Source organism: Calonectris borealis, chromosome 19 (genome assembly GCF_964195595.1).
Source record: "Calonectris borealis chromosome 19, bCalBor7.hap1.2, whole genome shotgun sequence".
NCBI lineage: Eukaryota > Metazoa > Chordata > Aves > Procellariiformes > Procellariidae > Calonectris > Calonectris borealis.
Window position 1 is genome coordinate 8,015,086 of NC_134330.1, and position 16,617 is coordinate 8,031,702.

Sequence of the window (16,617 nt, forward strand, 5' to 3'; positions counted from 1 at the left end):
GCAGCCGTGAAGCGGGACGGGGTTGCAGACGGTGTGAGATCCAACACCTGCATTCCTGCTGCATGGAAATTGGTGAGGGCTTCGTATTCCTTCTGCCAAAATGGGAAGAAAAACCTGGTATTCGGATTGCTGGGGGGTTTGCAAAGCAAACTGTAGAACAGCAGCAACTCACTGCAGAGCCACTGGAATATCCTGGTTGGATTCCAGCCCCCTTTTTACATTTTCCAAGTATAATCTAACGTCATTTTCACAGCAGAAAATCCGTTTTTCTCTCTTCATGTTTTAAATGAAATGGCTGAAACCAACCAGATTTCACACCAGAAACAGTTTTGTCTTTCCAAGGGGCAGTTTGACAGGGAAAGCTTCACCCAGTATTTTAGGAGCTGAGGAAAGCCCGGCTTTCACCCGGCTCTTCCCATCCTCAGAGCCCAAACACCCACGGGGGGCCCAGCCAGTCCCCCCGTAGGGCAAGTGGGGAAACTGAGGCAGAGAGTGAACCAGCAGCCAGGGTTCAGCCCCTCTCCGTGGGCATTGCCACCAGCTCCCTGCACCGTCCCCGTCCCCCCGTACCTGCGCGAGGGTCCCGGCGGGCGGGCGGTCATAGGATGCCGCAGACGGCACCGGCATCCTCGGAGTGGTCGCAGTTGTGGACGTCCCAGCGGATGTGGGAGCAGCGCAGCAGCGAGGGTTCGTGGCCTTTGCACTTGAGGTTGTCGAGGAAGATGTAGCCGGTGCCCCGGCCGTAGCGTGCCTCCCCCCAGGCCGCCACGGCATGCCCGCAGCCCAGCTGCCTGCACACCACCTTGGCGTCCCGCAGGTCCCAGGCGTCATCGCACACCGTCCCCCACTGGGACAGGTAGAACATCTCCACGCGCCCTTCGCACCGGTGGCTGCCGTTCACCAAGCGCAGGGACCCTACGGAGGGCGTGGGGTGAGGGCATGAGGACCCCTGGGGGCAGCCCCTGCCCATGCCCCCCCCAGCACTGCATCCCCCTCTCCCTGCCTGCCACCGCCCTGGGACAGCGGGACCCGCCGGGCTGGCTCCCCGGGGCTGGCGGAGAAGGGGCCCTTCCTGGCCAGGTGGCCCCAGGGCAAGAAGAGCCCTGGTCTCTCCAAGGCTGCTCCCGTGCTCCCCAAAACAGGGGAGCTGTTTTGCTGCTCCCCACGGCTCCGCCACTGCCTCTGCGCAGGCAGGAGCACGAGGGGGTGACCACCTGCGAGCATCAGAGCTGGGGCTGACCCCCAAAGCATCGCGGTGGATGTTCAGGGTGAAGGAACAGATGATAATCTCTGTTCCCAGTTCAGCCCCACCAGGGTCCATTCCCTTCTCTCCCCACTGAGGTCCATCCCCTCATCTCCCCACTGAGGTCCATCCCCTTCTCTCCACTGAGGTCCATCCCCTTCTCTCCCCACTGAGGTCCATCCCCTCATCTCCCCACTGAGTTCCATCCCCTTCTCTCCCCACTGAGGTGCATCCCCTCATCTCCCCACTGAGGTCCATCACCTAATGGTCCATCACCTAATGGTCCATCACTTGAGGTCCATCACCTCCTCTGCCCGGACCAGTCTTGGGGGCACCAGGAGAGGCCACAGTTTAACGGTGCCACCAGCACGGCTTTTCCCCCGCCCATGGGCAGCTCCAGGTCAGTGCTTCAGGCACTGCCGAAGCCGCTGGCCTCTGCCCAAGCTGCCTCCGTTTCCACCCTGTGCCGGTGCAGAGCGTCCCCAGGGCTGGCACCGCGTCCCCGGTGATACCTCGATACCCACCATCCTTGGGACGGGTCGGGGCCGAGGTGGTGGTTGTAGCGGTGGCTTCTTGGAAATTGTCTCCATCATCGTCAGCGCCTGGTGCAGCGGGGAAGGGGTGGGAAAAGTGACTCTGGGGACCCCTGTGCCCCCCAGGGCTGGGTCAGAGCCCCCCAGCAGCAGCATGGGGATGGATGCAGGGACGTGTGGGGTGGGATGTGCAGCCACTGCGCTTCCAGGAAAGCGCACAAGCGGAGACAGGAGGTGGTACCCACGCTCCGGCCATCACCGGTCACCGCAGCATCTGACCCCTGCTGCTGTCCCCCCACGGGCAGGAGGAACCCCAGGGTCTTGGGGCTCACATTCACCCATCACCCCATTTCGGGGACCCCCTTTCCCGCGGCCAGCATGCGTGTGGCTGAAATCCCGTGATCTCGTGGGATTTCCATGCCACCGAGCCAGGCTTCAGCGGAGACCTGGGGAGCCCCGGCAGTCACATCCATCCCCCCTCTCCCACCCAGCTGGCAAGGGAAGACCCTCGGGTGGGAGCCGGTGGCCACCAGGCTCGCTGCCGCTCTCACCTCGGCAAATGACCCCGGCGTCCTCGTGGTGGCCGCAGTTGTGCTGCCCCCAGCCCAGGTGGAAGCAGTCGGCCAGGCGAGCCTCGCCGCCGCCGCAGCCCACGTTATCCAGCAGGATGGGCCCGCTGCCGTAGCCGAAGGAGCCGAGGACGGTGGCGGCGAGGGCGGCGCCGCAGCCCAGCTGCCGGCACACCACCCGGGCGTCGGGGAAGTCCCAGTCGTCGTCGCAGACGGTGCCCCAGGTGCCGCGGTGCTGCACCTCCACCCGCCCGCGGCAGCTCCCGTTCCCGTTCGCCAGCCGCACGCCGCCACCTGCGTGGGGGGCCCCGGCATAGGCACGCCGCTGGGGGGACCGGGGCTCCGCGGGGGGTCCGATGGCCCCTGATGACCCTCCAGGGGCAAGGGGTGAGCCCCCAGGGAATATGGGGTAACCCCTGGGGACATGGGAGTGACCCCCTGGGGGCATGGAGTGAGCCCTGGGGATGTGGGGTGAGCCCTTGGGAACATGGGGTGAGCCCTGGGGACGTGGGATGAGCCCTGGGGACATGGGGTGAGCCCTTGGGAACATGGGGTGAGCCCTTGGGACATGGGGTGAGCCCTTGGGAACATGGGGTGAGCCCTGGGGATGTGGGGTGAGCCCCTGGGGATGTGGGGTGAGCCCTTGAGAACATGGGGTGAGCCCTGGGGATGTGGGGTGAGCCCCTGGGGATGTGGGGTGAGCCCTTGGGAACATGGGGTGAGCCCTGGGGATGTGGGGTGAGCCCCTGGGGATGTGGGGTGACTCCCAAGCAGCACATGGGGTGAGTACTGTGAGCACGGGGTAATCCCTAGAGATGTGGGGTGAACCCCTGGGAGGCGTGGAGTGAACCCTGGAGATATGGGATGAGCCCTGGGGATGTGGGGTACAACCTGGGGGCATGGGGCAACTCCCTGGTGGCATGGGGTGAACCCTGGGAACGTGGGGTGAACCGTGGGGTGCCGGAGATCCCCTGGGAATGTGGGGTGAGCCCTGGGAGAATGAGGTAAATCCAGGGGATGTGGAAAGTCCCCTGGGAGCATGGGGTAACTCCCGGGGCTGTGGGGTGAGCCCTGGGGATATGGGGTAACCCCCCAGGGATGTGGACCCCGGGGGGCCATGCTGGACCCCGTGCAGGACTAGCAGTGGCCGCACACTTACTTTCCTGCTCAATGGTAAGGAGAGCGGTGGTGGCCACCTCGGTGGCCTGGGAAGGTGGGTCCCTGCCGTCTGTCACTGCTGGGACAAGCGTGGGGACACGTGGGCATGGGGGGGTCCAGCTCCAGCACCCGCTGCCCTTGCCCACAGCAGCAGCCTCTAGCACCGCGGCAGCTCCGTGGCAAGCTCCTGCCGTGGGCAATGTCACCCTCCAAGCCTCACCTACGTGCGGCAGGACCCCAGGGTGACCGTGCTGGGGTCACGGGAGGACACAGAAGACACGGTCCCCCCCAGCAAGCCCCCAGGCCCGGCTACGGCACAAGGGTGAGTTGGGTGGCTGCCAACCTCCTACCTGTGGCCGTGGCAGTGAGTGTCTCTTCGTAGTCCAGGGCCACCGAGGTGGTGAAGGATGTGATGGTGGAGGTGTCCAGCCCTGCGGTGACACAGAGGGACAGAGGTGACATGCAGGGAGAAGCTGCAAAGCTGTGAACTTGCTGACTCCGGGAGGCAGACCCAGGGTGGTCTGGGTGCTCCAGGGTGATGGGGATGGAGATGGCCCATGTCCACCCGCACAACCCTGCTGCCCACGTGCTGGAGATGGTGCTTCTCCACCCCAACCCAAGCGCCGAGGTCCCACCTGCAGCACCGAGGGGTCCCTCGTTTCTCCGCATACCCGGCAGGTTCATCAGGCAGAGCTCGTTAGCTCTAAAGCTTCGTTTTTCCCCTGCCCCACCGAGCAAGGGCCGTGCGTGGTGGTGCCATCAGCTCCGTGCCGGGGCGAGGTGCCAGAGGGGACGGGGACATTTAGAGAGGAAAGGACCAGCCTGAGAAAATTGTCCCTTTTCTCCTGCATCAGCCTCTTTGTTCGGTAATAGTGGGAAAGGGAAAGCGCCGGCACTTAGTGCTCCCGTCATTAGCCGTGATAATGAGGGAATTCAGGGGGATTATTAACATTATAAATGGTAATCAGCGGAGAATGGCAGAAATACATCATCTAGGGAGGGGAAGGGGAGGGAGGGTCTGGTGGCGTGCCCGGCCCCTGGCAGCCACTCGCTCCTTCCAGACACGGGCAGCTTGTTTTCCAGCTGGGAAAAAACAGGGAAAAACAAAAAAAAAGAGCAGGGAAATGGCAGGCAGATGCATTTCCCTTGCAAACTGCTGCTCGGGCCGTGTCCCAGGCTCTCGGCGCGGTGTCGCAGCCTGCTCCGGAGCGCCAGGATGAGATAAGGAGAAAGGATGCTCCCGCAGCGCAGAGCCCGGGTCCCTGCCTGACCTTGGGCACGTCAGCATCCCTCTGAGGCCATTTCTCCTTGGGGAGCAGGATGTCCCTGGATTTTTTCCCCTCCCAGGGGAGAGCCCCGAAGGTGATGCTCTGCCCCGGTACCTGTGCAGATGACCCCAGCGTCCTCGTGATGGCCGCAGTTATGGATGCCCCAGCCGAGGCTGTAGCAGGCGGAGAGGAAGGGCTCGCTGCCATCACAGTTGACGTTATCCAGGAGGATACGTCCCGTGCCGTAGCCGAAATAGGCGTTGCTCTTGTAATCCAGGGCTTGGCCGCAGCCCACCTGCTTGCACACCACGCTGGCATCGCTCAGGCCCCAGTCATCGTCACAGACGGTGCCCCAGTTCCCGCGGTAGAAGATCTCCACCCGGCCTCGGCAGATGTCGGTCCCGCTCACCAGACGGATGCTGCCGTCACCTGGAGGGTGGCAGCAGGTGGTGAGAAGGACATTGCTTTCCCCAGGAGGTCACCGCAACACGCCACGGCACAGCGATGCCACCGAGCCTGGATCCAGCCGTGCCCATGACAGCAAAGAAACCGGGCGAGAAACTGCGGGGAAGGGGCGATGCTTTAGGGCAGCCCGGCTGATGGGAGCCTCGGTGAAGCTCTGCGATAGGGTTTGGCCATGGCCGGCACAACGACGGGGTCCCCGGGGCTCTGCCCCTCGGAGCCGGAGTGTCGGGGTGCTTCATGGAGGGACAGCGGGTGACGGGTGGGGGACACTGCTCTCTACCAGCCCTCAGCCAGGACGGGTCCCTGCAAGCGACGGCCCAGCAGCTTACTTTCCCCATCCTGCACCGATGTGAGGGTCCTACTTGTCGGTCCTTCGCTGCCTTGCGTGGGCGAGAGCTCTGAAAAGAGAAGCGGAGAGACGGCATCCATCGCTGCCCGCCCCGCGGCTCCCCCGGCTCGGGCAACCAGCCTGCACGCACGCTGGCAAGCACACACCACGGAAAGCGAGAGGGTTTGCAGCAAACCGGCCCTGATGGGGAAAGAAAGAGAGGTTTGCAGCTGCACTGCTCTGCCCAGGGTTATCTGCCCGGTTGTAGGTGGAGGGAGGTGGATGGAAGCAGGACCTCGGCTGCTGGCACGGTGGGAAGTTGTGCCCGGCAGCAGGGCATGGGGACCCGGACTAAATCATAACGCTGCGCTGAGCTGTTGGGAGGCAGGTCCCACCTATCATGGGATTTGGATTCAAAGTCATGGCATAAATATAGAAAAAAACAGTAATATTTTGATTTTCCTGCTGGTTTTACCTATATTTCTTTTGCTAACAATGTTGTTTCAAGCTACCGTATTGCCCATCTTGTCCCAGCTCCTCAGCTGGGCTGGTGAAATTATCTGGGGGTGGTGCAGGGAGCTGGATGGGAGCGGAGCCGAGTGGTCCGATCGCCGGCCACAGGCATGCCCGAGGGCTGCGGGAAGCATCCCGGGAAACCCAGCCCACCAGCATGGGGAAGAGCTGGCCGGCTCCACGCTTTCCTCTGTAACCACAACCGACAGAAAGCTCTTGAAAGCTTCCATGCGGCACGGGTGGGAGCACCTTCCCTAGGGGTCTGGTGCTGGGGTCAAACTCCTGCATCTCCTCTGAGGGCCACCCCAGAGCATCTCCTGATCTTCTTCACCGACCAAGCTACAAACACGTAAGGGCTCAAGCTGCTCCTCCGCCCTCAGACCCATCTCCCCCACCTCCTTCTTCAGTCCTTCTGCATCTCCTCTCCAGCAGCTCCTTGAACTGGGGTTCTTGCTCAATCCACAGCCTCCTTTCTCTGGTTGCTGCTGGTCCAACCCACCAGCCAGCCCAGCAGCCTCCCCTTTTCCAAGCCCCGCGGCTGCAGGATGCAGGGATTCACCGAGCAGTTGCAGCCGTGGCCGAGCTCCGGGTCTGCACAGCCTCACGTTTACCGGTCGTTGATGCGTGGCTGGTGAGCAAACCCTACGTAGCTATGCAGGAGGAACGTGTAGGGTATATAAGGGTATATAGGGCTCCGTTCCACTTTCACATGCCAAGTTCAAACGCTTTCCACTGCTTTTCTCACCTTTAGGAACATTTCCTACTGAAAAGCTCAGCAATTTAAAAAAAGGCAAGTCAAAAGGGGAAAGAGCAGTTGGGCAGCGGCTGACTCAGAGACAGGAGCGTGGGTGGGCATGCGCTCTTTCCCCCGGATCGTGCCGGAGAGGTTGCAAAGTCCCTGAGCTGGGAGCGACGGGGAACACAAACCAGGCTGGTCACCCTATGGAGCACCAGCCTGCTGAGCTGGGAGATGACCTGAATTGAGGAAAGGGGTGGAGGAAGGAGGCAGAGGAGGTTTGGCTGACCCAGGCTCAGAGGAACGAGCTCTGAGATACAACTCTTGGGCTCCCCCAAGGCATCTGCAGACACCAAGGCTTGCAGCACTGCAGGCACCCCCCTGCTCTCCTTGCCCCCGAGGAACCCAGCCTCATTACCGTTGCATACGACAGCCACGTCCTCGTAGTGGTAGCAGTTGTGGATGCCCCAGCCATGGCTCCAGCACTCGCTCAAGGCTGCCTCCCAGCCCTTGCAGTCCACGTTGTCCAGGAAGATGGGTCCGCTCCCTTGGCCGAAGGTCATGGCGGCCGGGAGAGCGATGGCGTGGCCGCAGCCCAGCTGGCGACACACCACGTTGGCATCCACAATGTCCCAGTCGTCATCGCAGACCGTCCCCCAGGAGCCGTTGTAGAAGATCTCCACTCGCCCCTGGCACTGGCTGGGCCCGTTGGTGAGCCGTATCTCTGGAAGGACGGGCAGAGAGAGGTCCTTCAGCAGGCAACGCGCCTGCCCCAGGGCCAGGAGGTGACAAACACTTGGTGGGTGTCACGGGGAGGGCGTGAACCCTCTCTGCACCAAATCTCTGCTCCTTACATATAATGGTGACCCTTCGCTGTAGCCCAAGGCCGCTGTTGGCTTGCTGCTGCCCACCTGATGGTGGGGCATGGGCTTCTCTTCGTCTACGGGAAGCAGCGGACATGAAGACTCAACACATCTCGATACATAAATGAGATGCACCATCACGTCATCACCTTGCCTACTTATGGCCTGGGCAATAACCCAACGGGAGAAGTGGGAAGCAGACACGTGGCATCACGTGATGACATATGATGGGTGACAAGTGACAAGATGCAATTAGCAAATTCTTGTTAGCCTCAACGAACGCATCCAGAGCTGGTCTCACGTGGGAGTTGGTGGGATGGAGATGATCTCTCAAGCTGCTGGTGATGGGGAGCAGGCACATAAGCGCCCCTGGCCTGCCACGTCAAGGGAATTATTCACTCGGGTGTGACGAATGGCACAGGGACAGGGACTTAGCAGGAGGTGGCAAAATTCCCCTCTCGGGATAATAAGTGGAATAGGGATAATAAAGAGTCTTTATTTCCTTTCTGTAAAAGAAGTTTAGCTTTTTGTTGCTGCTTTTTGTTCAAAACCAATACGCTTCCAATTCTCCAATTCTCCAAACCCCATTTTTAACAAAAAAAATGCATTTTTCAACTACAAAACTTCCTAGAGAAAAGCAACTTTAGGAGAAGAATCTCACCTGGGAATGGCAACAGCGCGGGTTCGGAGGTGTTGCCTGCAAGGGAGAAGAAAAGGGATCAGATCTCCCCAGCGTCCTCGCAGCGGGCAGAGGAGGGATGCAGCTCAGAGGATGGCGGCAGCGGGGGTGCGGGCGGGCATGGCTGGGACTGGCAGGACCCAGCAGCCCCCCAGACCCTTCCCTTTTCTGCAAAGACCTGAGGTTTGTAGGGGAAAAAATAATGACCCTAGCCCAGGGCATCATTTCATCTGCTTTGCAGGTGGGGAAACTGAGGCAGCAGCATGTGGTGTGAGTGATTTAGCTCTGTGGTGCTTTAAGCACCGGGTTACATATGTGTGTGTGCCCCTGCCCTAAGTCCTGGTTCATGCAACTCCCCGGGATGAAGCGTGGCCAAGGGGTGCCAAGGGGAGCCGTTCCCAGCTCCCTGAGAGCAGGCTGCTCCCCGGCTGGCACGGGGCGTTGCTGGCTCTCGGACAGAAGGAGCTTTTCCGTCCCCCTCGCCTTCCTTCCCCTCGTCTCGGGCCAGCAGCTCCTCTGACGGAGCTGGTGGCTGGCAGCAGCAGCCCCAGGTGGGTCGTGCCTTGGGCCGGGTCCCGGGCACCTTCGTGTCTCCCTGGCTCCGTTGCTGACTTGCTGTGGGTCCCGGGCAGCTCCCGCATCCTCCTGCCCCATGCCCCATCTCCCCGTGGAAAACTCAGGGGGGGTTGAGATGGGAACGAGGAAAACTAATCCTGCCTGGCACGGGAAACCCGCTGGAGTTCTCCTGATGGAAAACACTGCACTGGGCATCCCTATGTGCATTTTAATTGATTTTTTTTCTTTTTTTTCCCAACAAAGGTTGCTTTTTGCAAGATTTATATGCACGTACCAACATGCCCGTCGATGGGGTGCAGCCACCTTACGGGATGGAAACAGGCAGCACAGGAGGACCGCGGGCAGCCCGGGCAGGGTAACCCTTCTGGTGCGGGCACAGCAGCGTCCTGCCTGCTGCGGGGCCCGGGGTGAGCCCTGCTCCGCAGCCCACGCCAGGGGCCGTGGCCCATAAAACACCAGTGGATCCGGCTGCACCGGTCTAGCGTGGGGGGGACATAGGCGCGGGCCACCCTTTGGGGTGCGTGGCACCTCGCACCGGGTGCTGGTGGCACCATCAACTGCTGAAGGAGAAGAGGTGCATTAAAACTGGGAGGGAGCGGAGAGGAGCACGGAGCACAGCCGCGGCCACGGCTCCTTGGCCGGGATCCGAGCCCTCCCGGTAACCGGAGCCCGGGTGACGCTGCCAAGGGCTTAACAAGAGTTTGCTGCAGAAATGTCCTCCCGCAGCCGGGAAGGAGCTGGGTGGAGCAGAGCAAGCAAGAGCTGGGAGAGGAGAGACTCCTCCGTTGTCTTCCCGATTAAACAAAACTGCTTTTGCGTGGCGGTGGCGGTAAATCCAGGGAAGAGCTGCTGGTCTCCTGCAGCGCCAGGGCTGGTGTAATCCAGGGGTGTTGGAAAGTCAGGATGGGGACTCTCGATCCCAGCCGGCTCAGGAAGGGCGGCTCCAGGTTTGCGATACACAGCACGCCGTCCTGCAGCAGCTGGGGCTTTCCTTCAGGTCCCGTACCTACCTTTATCCTATTTCTTTCCATCTGTTTTCCAGCCAGCCAGCTTCAGGGAATCCCGCTCTCATCCACCACCCAAGGTGAGGGGGTGAGAGCTTTGGGGACACAGATGGACCCCTGGTGATTTCTGCCTCAGGGCTCGGCTGCCCGGCCACACGCGGCACTGCTGCGGGGCTTTAACTCCCATTTAATTCTCAGCCCTCTCCGACCAGGTCTCCAGCTTGTCCAGAGGGGCACGGCAACGTGGTCATGATGCCCCAGGGGATGGTGGACAGGGACGGGTGGCTGGACCCCGTGGATGTCCCTGTCGCTGCCCCTGCGGGTGCCCCAGGAGTTTGCAAGCCCTCGGCAGAGGCTTGAGGCCAGCTCGCAGCACAGACCTCCTCGGGCATCCAGGGCACCGCGGGCTTGAGACTCTGGCTGCACCCTCTTCCACCCACGGGTGACACCTCCCAAGCAAACGAAATCCCTCCACGCTAATTACAGCAGCCAAGGGCTGATCAACGCCCGTGGTGGCTCCATGGCCTCTTTTCCAACCCCTGGACCAGCCCTGTCCTGCTTCATGCTCAGCCTACGAGCAACGACGTGAAGGTCAATTCCCAACCGCTCCGGCGGACGTCACCACCGTGAGAAGCAGCGTGAGCCTGGAGGGGACAGTCGAGCAGATGAAGCCACCTCCCTTTTGTCTTGCTAGGACGTGGCCTGGGAGACCATTAAATCAGCTACAAAACAGGGCTGTTAAAGACCTAGAAGCCCCAAGAGAAAGACCTAAAAGCCCCCAAATGAGAGTAAGGCAACTATGACTTAGCACCCAGGAGCAGGGGCTAGGAGCGAGATGCCACCCATAGCTGGGATGAACAACGACAGCCGGGGAGCTCCAGCCATGGTCGGGCGCTGCTGCCCTCCCCAGGACCCCAGCTGGACCCAGGCAGGCTGGGAAGCGATGCCGCGATGCCAGCAAGAACTGGGGATTAAATAGGTGAGACCAAGGGAGCCGAGAGGCTGGCTCGCCGAAGGAGAGGACGGGGAGGGACGCAGCAACGTCGTGGGCTGGATAACAGGAGAGAGGGAATTCAGATCGCCTCTGCACCAAAAATATGGAGATGGGAGGCTTTTTAGGAAGAGCCTTTGATCCTGGTTTGTATTGATTTTTAACACCTAGTCCACTCCAGTGCCGACAAAGCAGTGGATAAAAAGGACATTGTTAAATGTTCGATATTCATCTCCCTTTAAGTCAAAATCAAAGCTCTGAAATATTCATTTGAGAGCATCCTCCAGCAAAGTCAAGAAAAAATATGCCCGGTATGTCGACATTAATGAGGAAGGAGAGGAAACCAGTATTTTTTGAGAAGAGGTAGAGCCCTCCACACGATCCAGCTTCACAAAGCCAAAAGAAAAGGCAAAACTAGCTCAAGTAAACACCATCCCTTCCAGGGCACAGTGCTAAATAAAACCACCAAATGGGAGGACAAATCGCGCTTCGTTAGCCGTGCCTATTAACGAAGAGAACCGGGAGAGCCCAGCGGTGCAGGGGATAGTGGCAGAGCCACCGGGGTCCCCCCAGGGTCCCCACACCCCGACCGTGGGCGCAGGCGCTGCCACCAGCAGCTCCGGGGAGGGGCCGGGAAGCTCCAGCTGAGGGGGTGGGAACTGTAAAACCTGATTTAATCCAATTAGGGTGTCTGACTACACCTTAATTGCCTGCTTTCTGGCTGGCTTTGTCTTGGCGGGGCTTTGTTGAGGCAGGAAGGTGTTACCAACCGCCTGGCTGTAATTACACTGCTAAAATCACACCAGGATAATTACGCTGCCGTAGTGTGCGTGCGGACCCTCGTTCGAGAGCAGAAATGGCTTTTTCCAGTTGGATTTAAATGCTTCCCGGCCTGGCCGGACAGTGCCTGCCAGGAGTGACTCAGGAGCGGTGTCCTCAGGGGATGGGTGCTCATCCCACCCATCGCCTCGGCAGGACGGGTGCCACAGCTCCCATCCCTTGGCCGTCAGCATCCTCGCAGCGTCGCTGCCTGCTCTGGGGCTCAGACCTGCGCCGTCCCCGTTGCTGGCAGCTGCCTGCTCCTCCTGCCAGCCCTGAGTGCTGAACTTGCCATCACGCATAGGTTATGGTGGGAGATAAGAGCTGAACTTGCTCCCTCCATCCCTCGGCACGCTCAGCGCCGTTGGGGACATCTTGATATTCCTGCTCAGGGTTCTCCATGAAGAAAATCTCCTGCCCGCAAAGCTGAAGCCAGGAAGAAGATCGTGGGTGGCTAAAATTTCTCCCCTCCCACCACACCACACGGGAGCTCACCGGTGGGGCTGAGGAGGAGGAGGAGGAGCGTGGCTGGCATCAGGGAGAAAGGCAGCACCCCGATGTCTGGCCTCCCCGCGCTGTGCCAGCTGGGCAGATGGGGACCGAGTCTCATTGCTGCGCCGCGGTCCTTCCGCAGATGGGTGTCCAGAGGAGGTCGTCCCTGAAACATGCAGGCAGCCGCGTTAGGGGTGATGGCCAGGAGAGCCTTTGCCCCACCAAGGGCCATGCAGGACCTGCAAACAGGTCCCTCCTCAGCACTTGCTGGAGCAGTGACCAGGAACCACATGAAAAATAATTCAGGTTGGATTTATTGAGAACAAGTGACACTTTTTTGAGTGGCAAGATGAAGCAGGGCTGCATCCCACCCATTGAGACAAAACTGGAAGCTGCGAGAGCCTCAGGGTTGGGCTGCTGTACAGGCAGAAGGATGGACCTCAGATCTACCAGAACACCTGAATGCTGAGCCTCAGAGCTGTCCCCTAGGGTCTTCAGCCCCCAAGACGTTCAGGGAACCATCCTGTTTGCATCCCCATGGAGCTTGTCCTCCTGTTGCTTCTACACGAGGTTACGAGCAAAACCCATAGCACATATATACCATATACCCCCTACCACACGTGGGCAAAGTGGGACACACATTAAATCCAGGCAGAATTGAGAAGGAGCTCCCCATCCACACAAGACTGAAATGCACTTCTTAAACGACGGGGTGGACCTAGTACTCCAGCAAGTCCCACCACACAACCCCCTTTGGAAAAGGATGGTGCTTCACTTCACTCCAGCCCAACCCCATGTCCCTCCTGCAAGGCTGCTCCAGCTCTGCTGGTGACAAACACTCATCTAAAGCCCAGCTTGGACACAGCCATGGCCAACCCTCTGCTTTGCCTTGGCTCCTCTCCCTCTGGTGCTCTCCTCCAGCGGGCTCCTGGAGACCATGCCTGCCTCCTCCTGACGTGAAGAAGGGATCTGCTCCGCGGGTGACACAGCCCCCCTCTCCCAGGGACCCTTCCCCCGTGGGGTCATATATGGCACTTGAGTAACCAAAACGCCCCATCCGGTGCCTTGCACCCATCTTTCTTCATCACCCTGTGATGAATTAGTGCACCCAAGAGCTCTCCTGGGCAGCTCTAATTCCTGGCCACCGATGTCTCCTGAGACCTCCCCGCTAACCACTCGGTGTGAGACCTCCCCGCCTCGGCTGGCACCTTCCCGGGGGCGTTACCCACAGGCCCCCGTTGTCTCCGCTCTTCATCATCCCGTGGGAAAAAGTAGGGAAAGGCATTTCTGTGGGAAGATAGGAATTTCTGGGGTCCGACACGACAGCGTCGTTCACCTGAGGGATGGAGACGCAGGCTCAGCGGGGACGAGATGGGAAGGGAACGGGGATGTCAGGAAGAGATTAAATATAAGAAGATGCCATTTCCCCTTCATTTACTGCTCCCTTCAGAAATCCCTGCCGAAGTGGAGGATTTCTAGCTCTGTTTCACTCACGCCCTGTTGGGGAGCGGGATGGGGGCTGATTCTGCTCTCCGTTACACCTCTGTGAACCCGGAGCAACGCCCCAGTAGTCCCAGCAACCGGCCTGACAGCAGCACTGGGACAGCAGCGTGCGCTGGTGGAGGAGTGCCATCGTGAGGATGCTTTCACACGCTGGCTCTAAAGCCAGGCTGTAAGTCTCAGCTAAGCGGAGGCCTAAAATTAGTCCCTCCAGCCTAGACAAGGCACAACATCTCCTGAAGGGACGGGCACCGACTGCTGCTGCTTGAAGCATCTCCTGATGGTCAGAAACTTGGGAAAGGATGTTGAAATCTGCCGTATCGGTGATCAAACACCCTCCCTGTGGAAACCCCTCATCCAGCCTTTCGCTGCTCCTGGTTTTCCGATGCGGAGGCACAGGGTGGGAAAAGCTCCCAGGTGGGACCATGTGCCGGTGCTGCGTCCCAGCCAAGGTCCCTCAAGACCGTAGGCTGGGTGGGTTCCCAAGCCTTCAGACCAAACCTTTGACTTTGTTGCCTGCACCAGCGAGAGGTGATGGTAGACCAAGGCTTTTTGTATGCACCAACAAGAGATGATGGTGGCACAGCGCTGGAGGTGTAGGTTGGAGCCACCATGGATGGGATACGGCCCCGTTACACCTCCCTGCTCTCACCGCTCAGCTCCTGCTGCCCAAGCCCCGGGAGGAGACCCCGCCAGCAGACAGACGGCTCGCTGCCGGGGGATGAAAATCAATCTAATCCCTAAGGTGGTGTTTCTCAATACTCCATTCATCCCTCCTGCAGCACCAAATAATGTCGCCTTTTGTCCCGACGGCCCTCCCCGCTCTCCGGTGGGGCAGGGCTGACAGACGGCCCCTCCACCGCCCTGCCCCGGCCAAGCCCCCGCATCATGTCCTGCTCTCGGGGACATTGTCATCGCGGGCCACTTTTGTGCCAGAGCCAGCGCGTTCCTGCTCCCTGGCAGGGTGGCAGCGGGCATTAACCGCTGCAATGCTGTGCCACGGCCGACCCCAAAAAGGTAAAACCCGACTTTCCTTCTCTGTCTGTGCTTTTCCACCTGCTTCTCCATCCTCACCCCAACGCTCAGGGTTCGGCTGCAAACTGAACCCCCTTTCCTTGCACCCAGGGGTGCTGAGCTCTTTAAGAATGCCTGTAGATTAAAAACTGCTTTTAAGCCATAATAAGCCATGGTGGCATGGTAGCAAAGCACAGCATCCCTTTTAAAGGGTTGCTGCATGTGGGTTTCTGAAAGTGCCTTCAAACTAAGGTCTTTCAAGCTGTTGGGTGTCTCGTGAAACAACCCCCAACCATGCACCCAACAGAAGAAGCAGCGTACCCCCTGTCAGCCCCCATCCCGCACGAGCGCTGACTCCCTTGGCTGATATAAAACCTACAGGGTAGGAGCAGGGCTCTGACGCGGGGCACAGAAAGTCCCTGGTTTTACCCCAAATAACACACACCACGGCAGACACACTGTGCCCAACCAGCTCTTTGCCCTTCGTGAAAACTCCCTCCTCCCACCTGGACGCGAGACCCCACGAGTCCTTTGGTCCCCTTCGGACCCCTTTGGTCCCCCTTTGGTCCCCTTCAGTCCCTTTTAGTCCCGTTTGGTCCCCCTTTGGTTCCCTTTGGTCCCCTTCAGTCCCCCTTTGGTCCCCTTCAGTCCCCTTTGGTCCCCCTTTGGTTCCCTTTGGTCCCCTTCAGTCCCCTTTAACCCCTTTGGTCCCCCTTTGATTCCCTTTGGTCCCCTTCAGTCCCCTTTGGTCCCCCTTTGGTTCCCTTTGGTCCCCTTCAGTCCCCTTTAACCCCTTTGGTCCCCCTTTGATTCCCTTTGGTCCCCTTCAGTCCCCTTTGGTCCCCCTTTGATTCCCTTTGGTCCCCTTCAGTCCCCTTTGGTCCCCCTTTGGTTCCCTTTGGTCCCCTTCAGTCCCCTTTAACCCCTTTGGTCCCCCTTTGATTCCCTTTGGTCCCCTTCAGTCTCCTTTTGTCCCCCTTTGGTCCCCCTTTGGTCCCCTTCAGTCCCCTTTGGTCCCCCTTTGATTCCCTTTGGTCCCCTTCAGTCTCCTTTTGTCCCCCTTTGGTCCCCCTTTGGTCCCCTTCGGTCCCCTTCGGTCCCCCTTTGGTCCCCCTTTGGTCCCCTTCAGTCCCCCCCTTTGGTCCCCTTCGGTCCCCCCCTTTGGTCCCACTTTGGTTCCCTTTGGTCCCCTTCGGTCCCCCTTTGGTTCCCTTTGGTCCCCTTTGGTCCCCTTCGGTCCCCCCCTTTGGTGCCCTTCAGTCCCCCCCTTTGGTCCCCCTTTGGTCCCCTTCAGTCTGCTCCTTTGGTCCCCCTTTGGTTCCCTTTGGTCCCCTTTGGTCCCCCTTCGGTCCCCTTTGGTCCCCTTCGGTCCCCCTTTGGTCCCCTTCGGTCCCCCTTGGCCGCGGCTGGACGGCCCCCCCTGCTCTCTAGCTGTCAGTTCTTCCACTTTTCAATTATCCAAACAGCTTAATGAGAAATGACAGTCTTGCAGCCGCCACCGCCCCGTCAGATCATTGTTTGTCATTACCACACTGACCTAAACAAAAGCCCCATAAATCCACATACCTGCTTGGTACTTGCTTTCCAGTACAAAGGTGGGTGTGTTGAATCCCAGAAATAAATATTCTCTTTTGAAGTAAAGGACAGAGCTGGCTAGTTAGTTAAAACAATTAAAAAATAATTGTTGAAATGAATCTTCCCAGGAGAGAGGTGATGGGGATAAGGCAGGAATTTTTTTCTTTAGGTGAGATTTTGTTTAGTAAATTAAAAAAAAAAAAAAAAAAAGGAAGAAAGAAGAGAAAAAGGATCTCATCCATCAACCGAACAGCCCCAGCCCATCATCTCTTTGCGCCTTTGGGGCCGGGA

General features: G+C 59.4%; 1 protein-coding gene across 1 annotated transcript; it reads right to left on the reverse strand.

Annotated features, from left to right (window-relative positions):
- Positions 1-598: 598 nt before the first annotated feature.
- SSC4D (scavenger receptor cysteine rich family member with 4 domains) lies at positions 599-13,495 on the reverse strand. Its single transcript, XM_075169130.1, has 11 exons — positions 13,463-13,495; positions 12,241-12,403; positions 8,338-8,373; positions 7,232-7,537; positions 5,566-5,634; positions 4,886-5,200; positions 3,854-3,934; positions 3,505-3,582; positions 2,328-2,639; positions 1,768-1,845; positions 599-915 (listed from the first exon to the last, which is right to left on the reverse strand). The coding sequence occupies exons 1-11, from the start codon at positions 13,493-13,495 to the stop codon at positions 599-601; spliced, it is 1,788 nt and encodes a 595-aa protein (XP_075025231.1).
- Between the last annotated feature and the right edge of the window lie 3,122 nt (positions 13,496-16,617).